Here is a 16740-nt window from a genome sequence, read left to right as displayed (position 1 = left end):
TTTTTATACAGTGTTTCTTTGAAAATTTAAAATTAAAATTTCACAATTTTAAAAATTACTGTAATACTAGCTTATTCATAGAAACCACATAATTTTAATTAAAAGCTATCCCAAAAATAATGTACAAAAAACGACATAATATAAAGAGTGCCCCATCCATGTGGACAATGGGATATATAATTCAATGCAATTGAAATTATAAAAAAAATTCAACAAAAAAATTTTAAAAAAGAAACAAAAAGACAAAAGAGCAAACTCTAGGCCGTTGCTTCATTCTGTTTATAAACATGACTTATTCCCCTCTCCATCCATGGTGCATACGCTACCGTAATAGAAAATGACCCAAGATAAGCAAAGCTTGACTGCAATGCCAGAAACCAGCAAGCTCATTTCCTTCTCCAAGAAACACAAGAAGCTATTTCTTTCTCTGTTTGCTTCTTTGCTCCTGGTTGCCGCTATAATTGCCATTGTCACTGGCGTTAACTCAAACAAGAATGATGAAGATGATACTTCACCATCTCATGCCCTTCTCAAATCCTCTTGTAGCAACACAAGATACCCTGATTTGTGCTTCTCAGCTGTAGCATCTGTCCCTGGAGCCACCAGTAACTTGGCTAGCCAAAAGGATGTGATTGAAGTTTCCTTGAATCTTACAACTGTAGCTGTCGAACACAACTACTTCACCGTAAAGAAGATCGTAGCTACATGGAAACTCACCAAGAGGGAAAAGACTGCTCTCCATGATTGTTTGGAGACTATAGATGAGACTCTTGATGAGCTACACAAGGCATTGGACGATCTGAAGGAATATCCCAACAAGAAATCTCTGTCTCAACACGCAGATGATCTCAAGACTCTAATGAGTGCTGCAATTACCAACCAAGAAACATGCTTGGAAGGATTCTATTATGAGGAAGCCGATAAGCGTGTGAGAGAAGCTCTGATGGCTGGTCAAGTTCACGTTGAGCGTATGTGCAGTAATGCCCTGGCAATGATCAAGAACATGACAGACACAGACATTGCCAATGAGCTTAAGTCAGCCGCTAGTACAAACAGGAAACTCAAGGAGGAGAAAGATCATGAAAGTGGGTGGCCGGGGTGGTTGTCGGCAGCAGACAGGAGGCTTTTGCAGTCCTCATCAGTGACTCCAGACGTGGTGGTGGCAGCTGATGGAAGTGGGGACTATAAGACGGTATCAGAAGCAGTAGCTGCTGCTCCTAAGAAAAGCAGCAAGAGGTACATTATTAGAATAAAAGCAGGTGTTTACAGGGAAAATGTGGAAGTGCCCAAGAGCAAGACAAACATAATGTTTTTGGGAGACGGAAGAAAAACAACGATTATTACAGCAAGTAGGAATGTAGTTGATGGAAGCACAACCTTCCACTCTGCCACAGTTGGTAAGCCCTTCCCTTGCCCTCCCATTGATTATATTTTCTTGCCCATTTGGTTTATTTTCTCAATTTTTTTTATGAAAAATTCTTTTAATGTTTTCCGCATAAGGAAAAATTATTGAGTGAAATTGATATGTATATAATAAACTCATTTATTTTACTGAAAAATTTTCCCCTCTGAGAAATTTGAAGGATGTATAAGTAGAAAAATCAGACAAAATCTGATAGGTTTGAAATTATTTTTTAAAATTATTAGCTCATTAATTAAGATTTAAGATGGGCTGCACCGGTTGGATAGATATGTTTATTAATGGGAACATGACATGCATTTTTGCAATTGATAATTAATACAATTTTTAAATGATAAACAACAGTAGAAGTAGATAACATGACACACGTCATCGATGAATAAAGAAGTAGCTAGGGAGAATATATACATACACAAAATGCCAAATGGAAATGCAAAACAATCTACTAATCCCCTTGTTTAGATACACAATTCACATGGTTTGATTCACATAGTCAATTATCAATATAAACTTGACAAGTACAAGTCCCCATCAAATGGCTGTATCACTTACAATTTATGCGTTCATATGTCTTTTCATTGCCCATGAGCGCAGGACATTACTGTCTTTTTGCTATAAATTTAGTTTCCTTGTAGAATCTGTAACGTAAAGCGAAGGATGACTCAATCCTTGAAAAGATTCAAACTAATTTATTAGTGAAGTGTCATTTTCTGTCTCTGTATTCTATATCTAATGGGTGGTTTACAGCCCAGCAGTGACTATTGAGTGAAGAGTAGCATCATGTTCCCTGGAGAGACTTTTCTTATATATGCTATGGTAGTGGGATGCTTCCTTGATGCTTCTTTCTTTCTTAATGTCCTTTTTTAATTCTTGTTTAACTTTTCTTCAGCTGATAGTGGTCCTTTTTTATATTTTGAGCTGTAGCTAGTTCTGTAGGCCCTTACCCAATCACTAATGGACAAATTCAACAGTCACCCCCAACCACCAATTCGGGCAACAATTAGTTTCCTTAATTAACCAACGAATGATGTGAAACTTAAACATAATTGGTAGCTGGTTATTGATTAACATGAACCTTTTAATTCCATGTGGTTGCAGCTGTAGTGGGTCAAGGATTCTTAGCCAGGGGTGTCACCTTCGAAAACACGGCTGGTCCCTCAAAGCACCAAGCAGTGGCACTAAGGGCTGGGGCTGATCTTGCAGCTTTCTACGAATGTGATATGCTAGCTTACCAAGACACCCTCTATGTCCACTCCAATCGTCAATTTTTCATAAACTGCTTAATTGCAGGAACGGTTGATTTTATTTTTGGCAATTCAGCAGCCGTTTTCCAGGACTGCGACATCCATGCTCGTAAACCCAATTCAGGCCAGAAAAATATGGTCACAGCCCAAGGCAGGACTGACCCTAATCAGAACACTGGCATTGTAATTCAAAAGAGTAGAATTGGTTCCACTTCAGATCTGAGACCTGTCCAGAGCAGCTTCCCAACTTATCTTGGAAGGCCCTGGAAGGAGTATTCAAGAACTGTTATAATGCAATCAGATATCAGTGACGTGATACACCCTGCTGGATGGCACGAGTGGAATGGGGATTTTGCACTGAGCACATTGTTTTATGGAGAGTATCAAAACACTGGGGTTGGTGCTGGAACATCCCAGAGGGTTAGCTGGAAGGGTTTCAAGGTGATTACTAGTGCAACTCAGGCTCAAGAGTTTACTCCTGACAACTTCATTGCTGGTAGCAGTTGGTTGGGTTCCACTACCTTCCCATTTTCTCTGGGTTTATAAAAAAAACTTAAACTTATATTATTTGTAGCTAAGCTAGTGCTTGATTTGAGAGTCATATTTGTACGCTTTCTTGATTAATCAATAAGGGCATGCGAGGATTACTGAATTATTAATCTCCATCCAATTCCCTATTTAATAACTTACAGAAGAATGAGTATGAAAATTACATTGGAAAAAAAAATTATATATGGATGAGTATTAGCACTTCAACTCCTGCAAACAAAGGAAAGCATTTCGTACAGTTAATCTTGAAAGCTCCAGGAAGCATTGACAATTTTCTTGTATATAATAATAATGGAACATAATTGAAGATAGATGCAAAATTCTGAGAATTGGAGAGGTGTAATGGACACATGTAATGACACTAAACACTTGTGAACAGCAGTGGCCGCGTTTCTTTGAAAATCCTAATCTTTGAAGGAATTCTTCCAGCGTTGTCATGATTCCATTCCCCCACTTTGGGCAGACCCATAGATGTCATTCAACTGAACAGTAGTTAATTTATTGGACACTAATCGACAAACAAAACGCAATCAATTGAAATTCAAGTGTTACCCCTTAATTGGTGGAGCGGAGTTGTCTGAATTTTGTCTTGCCTCTAGATTTGATTGCCTTCTTTATCTTTTTTTTTTTTTTAAATTCTTTTTATTTTTTAATTCAATTTGGTCTGAAGCTGTATCAAATGGAACGATGTAGTTTCGATCTAGTTGAAAATTGATTTTGATTAATTTCGAACCATCACTGGGTCTACATCTAGGCGGCCAAAAATCTAAGAAAGCCAGGCACGCAATCAAGTGGGCTGGGCCTGTGCATTGGAAAGTTGAAAAAAATCCTGATAATGAAAGTGACCTGCCATTTTTTTTTTTTGCTAGTTAATTGACAAAGCAGAAACGAGTGATACAGTTGGAGAATTATAGTTCAAGACAAGGATTTCGATTCTCTGCTAATTAACGATTTCTTGTTTTCCACGGAAATTGTAAAAAAATAAAAAAATAGAGATTTAAAAAAAAAAAAAAAAGTATTCTATTTTTATGGACAATTATATCATTTTCATTATCACTTATAATAACATCATGTTGTTGTGATACATATGGCATACCTAACAATGCTTTTGACCTTATTAATGTTCATATTGGTAATTAATTTGGTAGTTATGCATAATTATATATATCTGAGTTATATATTTTTCTTTTTACATGAAATGAAAAATACATAAGATATATTTAAAGTATTATTTGAATTTAAAATCCATAAATTCTGTTATACATAAAAAACAATTAGTACATCAATTGAATTGAGATGGAATTTAAAAGGGGAATATTCTATCCCTTTTGATTAAAAAAAGATCAAGATAATCTTCTAAATAAATAATTATATAATTGGATGTATCTGTAATTGTATTGAACTTAAAAGATATGAAAATTAAAAAAAAATTTATATATGCAATGAATACATTTTAATTATTGATCAGGATAAAATTTACGAGATTGAGATATATTAATTATAACGAGAAAAATACAACTATCATATATTATAATTTGCTTTAGAAAATACCATTTCACAAAAGCATTACGCTCCCCCAATTTTACTTAATCAAGTTATAATATAAGATGGAAAATGATAACAACAAATCCGTTCCAGGTCAGTGAGAGAAGCAACTTTCATTTCCTATTAGAGAATGAATTGGCACATTGTCCACTTGGGTTGGCTGCATAGAAACAATGGACTATCAGAGTGAGAATAGTTGACATTTGTAACGTTTCTGTATTGCTTGATCCTGGCAAATGGCCATTGTATTAACCGCGTCAAGGATATTGCAATGCATAGTTTTCACACAGCTGGATATTCAGAAGTCTTGTACTCGGAATCGTGTTTCATCTGCAAACTTGGAAGAATCATTGGAGCCTTCATGCTAACCCATCGTTCCTCTCTTTTTTTTTTTTTTTTTTTTTTTTAATATGTCATTGAACACCAGAAATCAAATCATGCCCATTTGGGAAGGTCATTAGATAGCCGTTCTCTTGAGATTTGATTTCATGAGTTGTGAAAACTTCAATATTAAATCCCTTAAATATTAGACTTATGCCATTGAATCCCTAAGTCAATGGTGGATTGGACCAACCATAACCTTTAATTAGACGACAATGATGATGTCCACTTGGTGATTGATTTTATTAATCTTAGAAAAGAAGCATCTATCTGGCAAGGAAAAAGGAAGGAAAGATCCTGCCTTTGCCTCTCTGTTATAAAAAGACACCCACATGAACCCTATTCTCATTCAGACAAAGCTCAATATTTTCACACCAGACCCCTCTCCAAGGATACCCAAATAAATTAACCTGAAAGAGACCCTCTTAGCATCTATCCTAAAAAGAAACAAACAAGACAAGAAGAAAGCGAAAAGCATGGACTCCATCAACTCCTTCAAGGGCTACGGTAAGGTAGATGAGGTCGAACAGCAGGCCTTCCGGCGAAAGACCCGTAAGCGTCTTATCATTGTCATAGTCTCCTCCGTCGTTCTTGTCGCTGTCATCATCGGTGCTGTTGTCGGAACTGTATTACACAAAAGAAACAGTGGCTCCTCCCCTTCCTCCGCCGTCCCTACTGAGCTCACTCCGGCCGCTTCACTCAAAGCTGTTTGCAGTGTCACTCAGTACCCTCCTTCTTGCGTCTCTAGCATCTCTTCCCTTGATTCAGCTAACACCAGTGATCCAGAAGTTCTCTTTAAGCTTTCTTTACATGTCGCCATCACCGAACTCTCCAAACTCAAGGATTACCCTTCTAAGCTTATTGAAAGTACTAATGATACCATGGTCAAGGATGCTTTGCGGGTTTGTGAATCCGTGTTTGATGATGCTGTGGATCGGCTCAATGACTCGATTTCTTCCATGGCGGTTGGAGAAGGTGAAAAGATATTATCGACTTCCAAGATTAATGACATGAAAACGTGGCTTAGTACTACCATCACTGATCAAGAAACATGTTTAGATGCTCTGCAAGAACTGAACAATACAAAGCATTTCAACAGTAAACTTCTTGAAGAAGTGAGGACAGCAATGGAGAATTCAACTGAGTTCGCAAGTAATAGTTTGGCCATTGCCACAAAAATCATAGGTTTGTTGACAGATTTTAACATCCCAATTCACAGAAAATTATTGGGGTTCGAAGGAAGCAACTCAGGGTTTCCTGGTTGGGTTAGTTTGGGAGATAGAAGGCTGCTCCAGGAGTCGAAGCCTACGCCAAATGCTACAGTAGCCAAGGACGGCTCTGGGGATTACACTACCATCGGAGATGCAGTGGCAGCAATTCCAAAGAAGAGCCCATATAAATTCATCATATATGTGAAGGAAGGAACATATATAGAAAATGTGATTTTGGAAAAGAAGAAGTGGAATGTGATGATATATGGGGATGGAAAGGACAAGACTGTTATCTCTGGAAGCAAGAACTTTGTGGATGGGACTCCCACATTCGCAACAGCTACTTTTGGTAAGTTCTTCTACTTCTCCTGCCATTTCCGTGCATTCTTGAAAGGAGATTCTCTGTTTTCTTTATAGTCCAGAATTGAACTTGAGTCATTACTTACATTTTTCACAAATTATATAGCTTAGATGAAATTTTGCCTGACAAAGTTTTAGAATTTCGATGATAGAAGGTCTTAAACATGAATGGGTAGTTTGAGTTACTGTATAAAATTTCTGAAACTTGAAGAAGATTAGGCATCTGCTAATGACAAGATTAAGGAAAGTTAAGAAGGCACATGGAATATGTCTGTGAGTTCCCAATCCCATGTGAAATACTTTCCTGCAAATCTGATATTCCCAATAAATGTTGCTCTGAATATAATTAAATGAGATTGGATGTTGGTACCCACCAGCCATGTGCTTGTCTGTTCACTAATTCACAACTATCTTTTCTAGTGGTCCCAATTGCTCCCATAATCCAAGTTGAGGTCTGCAAGACGATACAGATAGATTAAGATTAGTCATTTGTCTGGGGTTGATCGTAGGTGTTAAGGTTTTAAATAGCCTTAAATACCCTCTTGACCTAGTCTATAATGGATGACAAACTACTCATCTAATATAATTAACTCTCTGCTTTTGGCGGGCGGTGAGTGTCACTTACTGAACAAGAGACTACTCGTTTAGGTAGACACTTCAATTGAAGAGGAATTGTACACTGTGTACATATACATTATCTCACGATTAGTGAGACTTATTTTTTATAAAATAAAAATATCTCACTTTCTATAAGAGAGAGCACTATTTTTTAATACATTAGGTGCACCTAATAATTAGCCTCAATTGAAAGTATACTGGTTCACGAACATGTATTATTCTTATAGGTAGGTCATCTACTGTTTTAGATAGGAAGGATAGGGCAAGGCCTGTGAGGATTCATTTAACCTGGTTCATGAGTTTAGTTTAGTTGTGTAATAGATTGCTCCCCTTATGCCCGGGTGGCAGCACGAAGGAACTCAATGCAGCGGGTTTTTTTAAGTTAAACATGGCATCAATTGCATCATAAGGAATCAAATTGTACTGTTATTAAAAGAAGTTTCACTGACAGCCAGCACATGTGATGTGTTTGTAGCTTTTTGGGTCTCTGGTTTTGATGGCCCATAACACTTGCACTAGAGCATGCATCCCCCACTTTTTGTTTTGTGTTCTCGCCCAATTCAGGGCCCCCCAAGTCCAAGATTCAAATCCCCTTATTTATTTGCTTTTGGTGCGTTCCTAACTATATAATAATGATGTGATGTCCAGCTGTTGCCGGCAAGAACTTCATAGCCAGAGATATAAAGTTCATCAACACGGCAGGGGCAGCAAAGCACCAAGCAGTGGCCTTCAGGTCTGGCTCAGACATGTCTGTTTACTACCAATGTGCATTTGATGCTTTCCAGGACACACTTTATGCTCACTCCAACCGGCAGTTCTACCGGAGCTGTGACATTACCGGCACCATTGACTTCATCTTCGGCAACGCGGCTGTCGTTTTCCAGGATTGCAACATCATGCCCAGGCAACCCTTAACAAACCAATTCAATACCATCACAGCTCAGGGCAAGAAAGACCCTAATCAAAACACTGGCATTTCAATTCAGAAGTGCAGATTTTCTGCTTATGACACCAATCTTAAAGCCCCTACATACCTTGGGAGGCCTTGGAAAGATTTTTCCACTACGGTTATTATGCAGTCTGAAATTGGCTCATTCTTAAATCCATTGGGGTGGATGTCGTGGGTCAGTGGCGTGGAGCCGCCCAGTACAATATTCTACGGAGAGTACCTGAACTCAGGGGCTGGGTCTGCTGTGGATCAAAGGGTTAAATGGGTTGGTTACAGGCCCGCTCTCACAGAAGATGAGGCAGGGAAATTTACTGTAGGATCATTTATCCAAGGCCCTGAGTGGCTGCCTGCAAGCACTGTGACGTTTGATTCCACCCTTTGATCTGAAATTGGATAAGAGGTGGGGTTTCATCAAATCAATTGCCATATTAGGTCAAGTGAAGGAAACTATAAACACGCCAAGAATTGTCTAGAAGAGATTGTTTTTTTTTTTTTTTTTTTTTTTTTTTTAATAGACATTAGAAAAGGAATTTGCTTCTAGTTTTCACACCCATCCCTCTTTTTTTTGTTTTCTCTTCAAATGATACGTATTGTTACGCGAATTATTTTATGTTTTGCCTTGAAGAATTCTTATGTAATTCTTATGCTAAGAATGGAAATTAAAAATGTTATAATATTTTAATAATATTTTTATAATCGATTAAAAATGCAATTTACTTTAATAATTTTATATTAAAAATGAAAAGTAGATTGTGCATTTATATAATTAAAAATATTAATTAAGATTTATTTTATAATTTATCCCATAATATTACGTACCCTATATCTTAATTATTCCAAAAATTTTTTGATTTTGCCCCAAGCTATTTTGTACTGTTGCTTAAGTAGGTTGTTCATAGTTGTGTAAGCATTAATAATTTTAGAGATTCATCTATAAAAATTTTGTTGTTCCCTATGGAGGCTTTTTTTTAAATTATTTTATTGTAGTGATAAAGCATTTTAATATGAGAAATATAATTTACCTTTTTAATAAAACCAGGAGATAATAATAATAATAATAATAATAATAATAATAATAATAATAATAATAATATCTTTTTCAATTAAAACAAAGGTCTAAACCTAACCAAGGCACTAACCCACTATCCATTAATATATTATTTTCAAGTAAGCTTTCATGAATCAGTATCTACTCATCCTTCAACCTTACATTTTGCAAGTTTTATTGGGACTATCTAATAATCTCAAAATAATTCCAACCAAAAACAATCCTAATGATTATATTAATTGTAAAAAAAAATTAAATTAAAACTTTTAAAAAGATTATAATATATTTTTTTTGTTAAAAAAATAAAGATAAAATAAATAAAAAGTGTCGTACTGAATATTCTGTGTTCTATGCTTTAATAAAAAGCAATTATTTAATGTAAAAAAAAAAAAAAGAAACCCAGAGCCCATCAAGTGTCAAAGATTAGAAGCTATAGGATTCTGAGAGGCAGTAGGCAACGGCAACCTGGGACTGACTGGATCAAACCAAGGCAACAAACAAAGAAGGAAAACACCTGTCTTCCCTTCCTAAGTCTGCTTCCAGGAAAGCGCGTCTTTCTTTAATTATCTTTCAAAAAGAAAGGGCGTCAAAATCTGTTCTTTCCCCCTCTCTTTCTCTCTGCCCCTTATCGTGAATAATCCACATCTGTGGTATATATAAAGGATGCGTAGATTCGTGATTGGGAGAGCTAAAAGCCTCCTCAACCGTTCATATCAATATCACTGTCAAGATCAAGCCTTGCTGCGTCCTCTTGCCCCTTCTCACTCTCGTTTCTTGTCTTCTACTCCTGGTCTTGATTCCTCTTCTACTTCTTCTGCTTCATCCATGGCTCCTCCCGTCTCTCTTGATACCATTAATCCTAAGGTGCTGTTTTCCCCCCTTTCAATACAAGTTTTGCTGCTTTTGATTGAAATTCATTGTTTGATTGAGCTTATCTGTTCAATTGGAGTGGTTTTTGCATCTGGGTTTGCTTTGTTTTTATTTATTTCTTCACCTTTTGTTATGGTTTATGCTCTGGGATTATATTATATCTTGTTGTAAACATTTTCTTTTAAAAAATTCCTTCGGGCGATTGGGTGTTCTTGGTTTTGTCTCTCGTTTCGATTCATCCATTTATTCTTGTTTTCGTGTTTTAATCTATGTACGTAAAATGTTTTGCTCCGCTTTGCCTTTTGCTAATTGGGGCGTTTATGCTCCGGTTGAATTCCAGTAAGCAGTGCACCTGTGCTCTTTGATACTTAGCGTGTTTATTTCTCAAACAATATCTTTTTTTTTTTTTTAATAAATATCATGTTCGATGGAATGCGGTTTACAATATTCAAAAGCTCATTCTATTCTATGCACTTGTAAGATGGCCATTTTTGAATTCTACAACGCAATGCACCTGCTGAATCACCTATTTTTAACTGTGAAGACATCATAGACTCAGCATTATTTAGCTACAAAGTTTAATCGATAAATTTTTAAATACCGATGGTCAAAGAATGAGTTTTCTCTGATTCTGTAACTAATGATCGAGTTTGCTTCATAGATGTATGATTTTTGGCAGTCTTTTCCTGTTCTCATTTGTATTTCCATTTCTTTACTACAATGTTTTGTATTTTCAGGTTTTGGAATGTGAGTATGCTGTCCGTGGTGAGATTGTCACCCTTGCACAGGTAATGCATAGATAACGTATTAGATCAGTGCCCATCTTGATTCGAACTTGTTTGATGTTTTATGGTTACTTCTTCTTGTGGTTCTGTCATAGAACTATATTCACCCGAGTGTATGATGATGGAATGTCTATATTTTTACACAGCGGTTACAAGATGAGTTAAAGGCTAAGCCAGGTTCTCAGCCATTTGATGAGGTATGTTTCTTTTCCTGGAGTATTATTATTAAACTCTGTTTGGGTATGACTAGGTTAGTTTATGTAAGGTTAGTTGATGATTTTATCACATAATTATGCTTGATGTTTGCCATTTAGATATGTTATCTCTTTGGTATTACTAAAGGCAAATGAAGTTCCAATAATTTTGAAAAGCAGAAAAATTTTTTAGTATGTTAACTTCTATTAGAATTTAATCCTGCTGGCTTGATTTTATGCTTCTTAATGTAGAAATATTCTGTTCAAAAATGAAAGAAACCATTCTCTTGAATGGGCAATTGGGCATGGACTCATAAAGAAGCAAAAGAGGAGACTTTCGATGTGAATGTTTCCTTTTAACACGATGCTTTCTGTAGCATGTTTTGTGCTCTTATAATGGTTTTTTATCATCATATAACAGATACTGTACTGCAACATTGGAAATCCTCAGTCTCTTGGTCAGCAGCCAATAGCATTTTTTCGAGAGGTTAGTTTGCTACAGCTTCTTAAAAGAATGCACTACACTGTATATTTTACTGGACCACTTCTCACCTATGATCATTTCTTCCTTAGGTTATTGCATTATGTGATCATCCTTCTATTTTAGACAAAAGTGAAACACAGGGTTTGTTCAGGTATTTTATTTTGCTTGTTTCCATTCCAAATGTCGTGTACAGCATTTTGTACCTCCTTGCTTAATGAGCAAGCATTTTCAGAATTGTTACCCTTATGTCCAGTTTCAGAGTGTGTTTTGCCTTCTATGATTAAAATATTACTCATTCTTCAACTCTGCATATGTAAATGGAAATTGGAGTCATTGAAGAGCATGGTTTTAAATAATGACTGTTACGTAACGTAACGGCCATTATTTATAGTTTTTTAAGGGGGCCGTTACTCTTTATCCCATTATTTAAAGGCAGATTCTAAAATGCCAGAGTAACGGCCATTACCTCCGCTATTGAACGGTAATGGTTGTTATTTACGTTAAGTAACGGTAACGACCTTGACTCAATAATTTAGCTGATACAAATCACATGGCAGCAGTATTTTATGAGATTTCTTTCATTCTTTATGTGTTCCAGCATTCCAAGCTACTATTTTTATTACATTTTCTCTCAAAATTTCACTCGAACTTCTCCTTTGTACAAGTCTCTTTCTTATTCTTTTTTAAGCTAGGATCATCATTAATATTTTTATTCTCCATAACTACTTGCAAAAGGTGAGTATTACTTGCTGTTTTTTTTTTTTTTTACATATTTAATGTACTTGCAAAAGGTGAGTATTACTAGCTGTAAGCCCTTACCTTTTTATATTAGTTTTAGATGAATTGACGAAACATATACAAGAGAGTATCCCTTGGTGCATGATGTTTGCAGATGATATAGTTCTGATAGATGAAACGCGAGGAGTCAATAAAAAGTTAGAGCTTTGAAGAAGTACTCTAGAGTCAAAGGGTTTTAAGTTAAGTAGAACGAAGACAGAATACATGCATTGCAAGTTCAGTGAAGGCTGAACTAGTGACAGAGAAGGAGTTCGTTTGGATGGAGTAGTACTGTCTTAAAGTAATCACTTTAAATATTTCTGCTCAATCCTTCAAGAAGATGGGGGATGTGAGGAGGATGTTAGTCAGAGTATTAAAGCCGGATGGTTGAAGGGGAGAAGTGCCACGAGAGTTTTATGTGATCGCAAGATTCTTAATAAGTTGAAAGGAAAATTTTACCGTACAGCCAGTGAATGTTGGGCACTGAAGGAGTGGTATGTGTCTAAGATAAGAGTTGCGGAGATGAGAATGTTAAGGTGGATGAGTGATCATACTAGACTAGATAAAGTCCGTAATGAGAGTATTAGAGAAAAGGTAGGATTAGTGCCAATTGAGGATAAGTTGAGAGAAGGGAGATTGAGGTAGTTTAGTCATGTGAAGTGTAGATATACGGAGGCTCCAGTTAGACAAGTAGAGCACATTAGGTTGGAGGATAGAAAGAAAAGAAGGGATAGACCTAAACTGACTTGGAGGAGAGTAGTACAATATAACCTAAAAGCATTACACATTTCTGAGGATTTAACTCAAAATCGTTTAGAACGGAGAAAGAGAATCCATATAGCCGACCCTAAATTCTTGGGATAAAGGCTTAGTTAAGTTGAGTTTTAATGTATTTTTTCTTATGATATAGTTGTGTATATATCTGCCAATATTTATTCATTTCATAAGCTTTGCTAAATTTTCAAAAAAAATTTGTTACTTTTACATTACGGCCTTAGAAGCCTTTTTCCATTATGCATGACCGCAATTTAAAACCATATTGAAGAGTAAGAGATTTCTTTTCGAATATATGAATTGACCTTTAGCCCTCTCCTTCTCTCTCAAGATATATTTCATATTTATCTTTTGAAAAATGTAGATCTTGCTAGAATCCTTCCATTCTGGTTGACCTGGTGAAAATAGAATGAATGCCATCCCTTTCTTTCCTTTTTTTGATTGCTGAATCCGTCAATATGGTGATCTTTAAGGCATACTTTTGACAATTCCTTATTTAACTGACTTTATAACTTTTTACAGTGCTGATGCCATAGAACGAGCTTGGCAGATTCTTGATCAAATTCCTGGAAGAGCAACTGGCGCTTACAGTCACAGTCAGGTTATAATCACATCATCCACATCCATAAACTTTGAATTTGCCTTAATATGCAATGCTTGTTGTGATAATACAAGATGATCCATATTTTTCTTCCACATCAGGGTGTCAAGGGATTACGTGATACAATTGCTGCCGGAATTGAAGCTCGTGATGGTTTTCCTGCTAATCCAAATGATATATTTTTGACGGATGGTGCAAGTCCTGCGGTAACAGTGAATCCCACTTATTCATCATTTGGAATTTGACTAACTTGAAGTATCATGGTCAATGTTTATATCCATATGATCATGAGTACAATTGTGCATGCGCCTGCCATGGAAACACATGAACATATTCAAATCATTTATATTACTGATTGTTATGCCTTTTACCAGGTCCATATGATGATGCAGTTACTTATAAGATCAGAAAAGGATGGAATGCTCTGTCCCATTCCTCAGTACCCCTTGTACTCTGCTTCGATTGCTCTCCATGGAGGTAGTCTGGTATGTCAGAGAACACGATGCTCAAACTTAAGTAACAATTTATTGCCTAGCTCTTCTTTGTTGACTTTTGCTAGCTGAAAATAGCAAGTTGCTTCAGCAGTTCTAATAGGATAGTCAAAACTGACTTGACCTGATAGAAAAGGAGAAAATTAGTTGTTTGACATATCTTTTAAATAGTTTTTTGGCTTTGCAGTTTGAAGTAGAACTCGTGCTTTTTGCAGGTTCCATATTATCTTGATGAAGCAACTGGGTGGGGATTGGAAATTTCTGAGCTTAAGAAGCAGTTAGAGGATGCAAAGTCTAAAGGTATCACAGTCAGAGCCTTAGTTGTAATAAATCCAGGCAACCCAACAGGGCAGGTAAGCAATGACTGGATTTTGTATCACGTGATGGAGTTAATTGCTTAGTCTTTGTTAAATATATATATTTTTTTGTTGGCAGGTTCTTGCTGAGGACAACCAGCGAGCAATTGTAGAGTTCTGCAAGCAAGAAGGCCTTGTTCTTTTGGCTGATGAGGTAGGGTGGATGAGTATTTAGGACGAGCCTTGCATTCCTGGCCGCTTACCAAAATGAATCTGGCTTGAAAATCTTATGTGAATCCCATGCAGGTTTATCAAGAAAACGTTTATGTTCCTGAGAAGAAGTTCCACTCATTTAAAAAGATTGCCCGGTCTATGGGGTATGGTGAAGAGGATATATGTCTAGTGTCTTTTCAGTCGGTCTCCAAAGGTGAAATGGTTAAATGAATTATATCAAGATGCTGAGAAGAGTTTTGCAATTTTCTGAATTTGACATTATACTGCCATGTTTATTTATTTATCTTTATATTTTCAGGGTACTATGGAGAGTGTGGAAAGAGAGGAGGTTACATGGAGGTCACTGGGTTTAGTCCTGAAGTAAGGGAGCAAATATACAAAGTGGCATCAGTGAATCTTTGTTCCAATATTTCTGGTCAAATTCTTGCTAGTCTTGTCATGAGTCCACCAAAGGTTATTTTATTTTCCTTTCTTATAATGCTACTTTTACCTTATGACCAGCTTCAGTTTAGTAAACTTGATTTAATATCTGACGTCTGTGTTATTAAGGAGATGGAAAACCCTTATTTTACCGGTTTGCTTTTGCAATTAATGAAAATATATGCATGTATGCAGGTTGGAGATGAATCATATGAATCATATTCTGCTGAAAAAGATGGAATCCTGTCATCCCTTGCAAGGCGTGCGAAGGTCAGTTCAGTGAAAGTCTGAATTATTTTCGTGTAGAGTTTTTTTTTTTTTGGGTGGGGTTGGGGGTGGACTCAAGCTAGTAGGATTAGTGCGGCTGCCGAAATCTTTGATTCAAAGGAAATCTTGTTAAGCGTTTGCAAACTTCTCTCTCCTTGATTTTCATGTGAAGATATTGATAATTCTTTGTAACTAATGGCAGACACTGGAAGATGCGTTCAACAATTTGGAGGGTGTAACATGCAACAAGGCAGAGGGAGCAATGTATCTCTTCCCTCGTATCCGTCTGCCCCAAAAGGCAATTAAAGCTGCAGAAGCTGCAAAAAAAGCCCCCGATGCATTTTATTGTCAGCGTCTACTCAATGCCACTGGAGTAGTTGTTGTTCCTGGTTCTGGCTTTGGGCAGGTGAGTCTCATTTGTTTCTGCTAGTACATTGATTTAATGCAGATTCTCTTGTTTGATGTTCGATTTTGCATTCTGATTCTAACATTAGCAACGAGTTAAGGTATCTTAAAACACCATCGACTCTACCCAAACAAAATAATTAGCTTTTATCTTAGAATGCTGTGAAGTTTTTTGCTGACTAAATGATGTTTCCTTCCCTAAATTTCTCTGAAAATTTACAAGCAAGGTGGTCATGTGATGCTAACTGATTCTCTCTCTTTTCGGACTTATGACTGTTCTTTTTGTGTTTGTGAAAAGGTTCCGGGCACTTGGCATTTTAGGTGCACTATACTGCCTCAAGAGGATAAGATTCCGGCCATTGTCTCCCGCCTGACAGAGTTCCACAAAAGTTTCATGGATGAGTTTCGGGACTGAGGGAGCTTTGCATTCGTAGCATTTAAGAAAGTTGAACAATAAGACGTAGTTGAACATTGTAAAAACACATGGGTGGGCATCGCCTAGGTGCATTTTGGTCTTTCTGCTAAAGAAAGGGACATTTTGCTTTTCCTTTCGATGGTCAGAGAGATGATGTGCAGACTTTCATAAAAATAATTTTTTGAAGTCTGTCTGGGATTTATGAACTTTTTTCACCAAAAATAAAAAAGTCGTTTAAATATTTGTCTAGTGTTTCTGTCCATCAAGTGAACCTCAGCCTCATGTATAATCTCCATCAACACTCGGCATAAACATAAAACTTGATCTCCTGACAATCAAGTATGGGAAAACTTGAGACGATTCCCAAGTTAGTTGCTGGTTTGCAATTACCAGAGGTGCAAG

The 16740-nt window shown here is 36.6% G+C and overlaps 2 protein-coding genes across 2 annotated transcripts; both read left to right on the top strand.

Moving 5' to 3' along the window:
* Nucleotides 1-291: 291 nt before the first annotated feature.
* On the top strand, nucleotides 292-8962 carry LOC110634634 (uncharacterized). The gene is made up of 4 exons (XM_058148087.1): nucleotides 292-1397; nucleotides 2519-3207; nucleotides 5547-6699; nucleotides 7977-8962. The coding sequence occupies exons 1-4, from the start codon at nucleotides 338-340 to the stop codon at nucleotides 8657-8659; spliced, it is 3585 nt and encodes a 1194-aa protein (XP_058004070.1). The 5' UTR covers nucleotides 292-337; the 3' UTR covers nucleotides 8660-8962.
* A 753-nt stretch (nucleotides 8963-9715) lies between these two features.
* On the top strand, nucleotides 9716-16579 carry LOC110634614 (alanine aminotransferase 2). The gene is made up of 15 exons (XM_021783687.2): nucleotides 9716-10189; nucleotides 10933-10983; nucleotides 11127-11177; nucleotides 11596-11661; nucleotides 11748-11809; nucleotides 13732-13810; nucleotides 13912-14016; nucleotides 14185-14295; nucleotides 14517-14654; nucleotides 14737-14811; nucleotides 14904-15024; nucleotides 15130-15284; nucleotides 15447-15521; nucleotides 15721-15924; nucleotides 16222-16579. The coding sequence occupies exons 1-15, from the start codon at nucleotides 9989-9991 to the stop codon at nucleotides 16336-16338; spliced, it is 1611 nt and encodes a 536-aa protein (XP_021639379.2). The 5' UTR covers nucleotides 9716-9988; the 3' UTR covers nucleotides 16339-16579.
* Nucleotides 16580-16740: the final 161 nt, after the last annotated feature.

The sequence above is a fragment of the Hevea brasiliensis genome, chromosome 6 (assembly GCF_030052815.1).
Source record: "Hevea brasiliensis isolate MT/VB/25A 57/8 chromosome 6, ASM3005281v1, whole genome shotgun sequence".
In the NCBI taxonomy this organism is placed as follows: domain Eukaryota; kingdom Viridiplantae; phylum Streptophyta; class Magnoliopsida; order Malpighiales; family Euphorbiaceae; genus Hevea; species Hevea brasiliensis.
The sequence above is the reverse complement of the archived record's forward strand: the minus strand, read 5'-3'. Positions and strand labels throughout refer to the sequence as shown.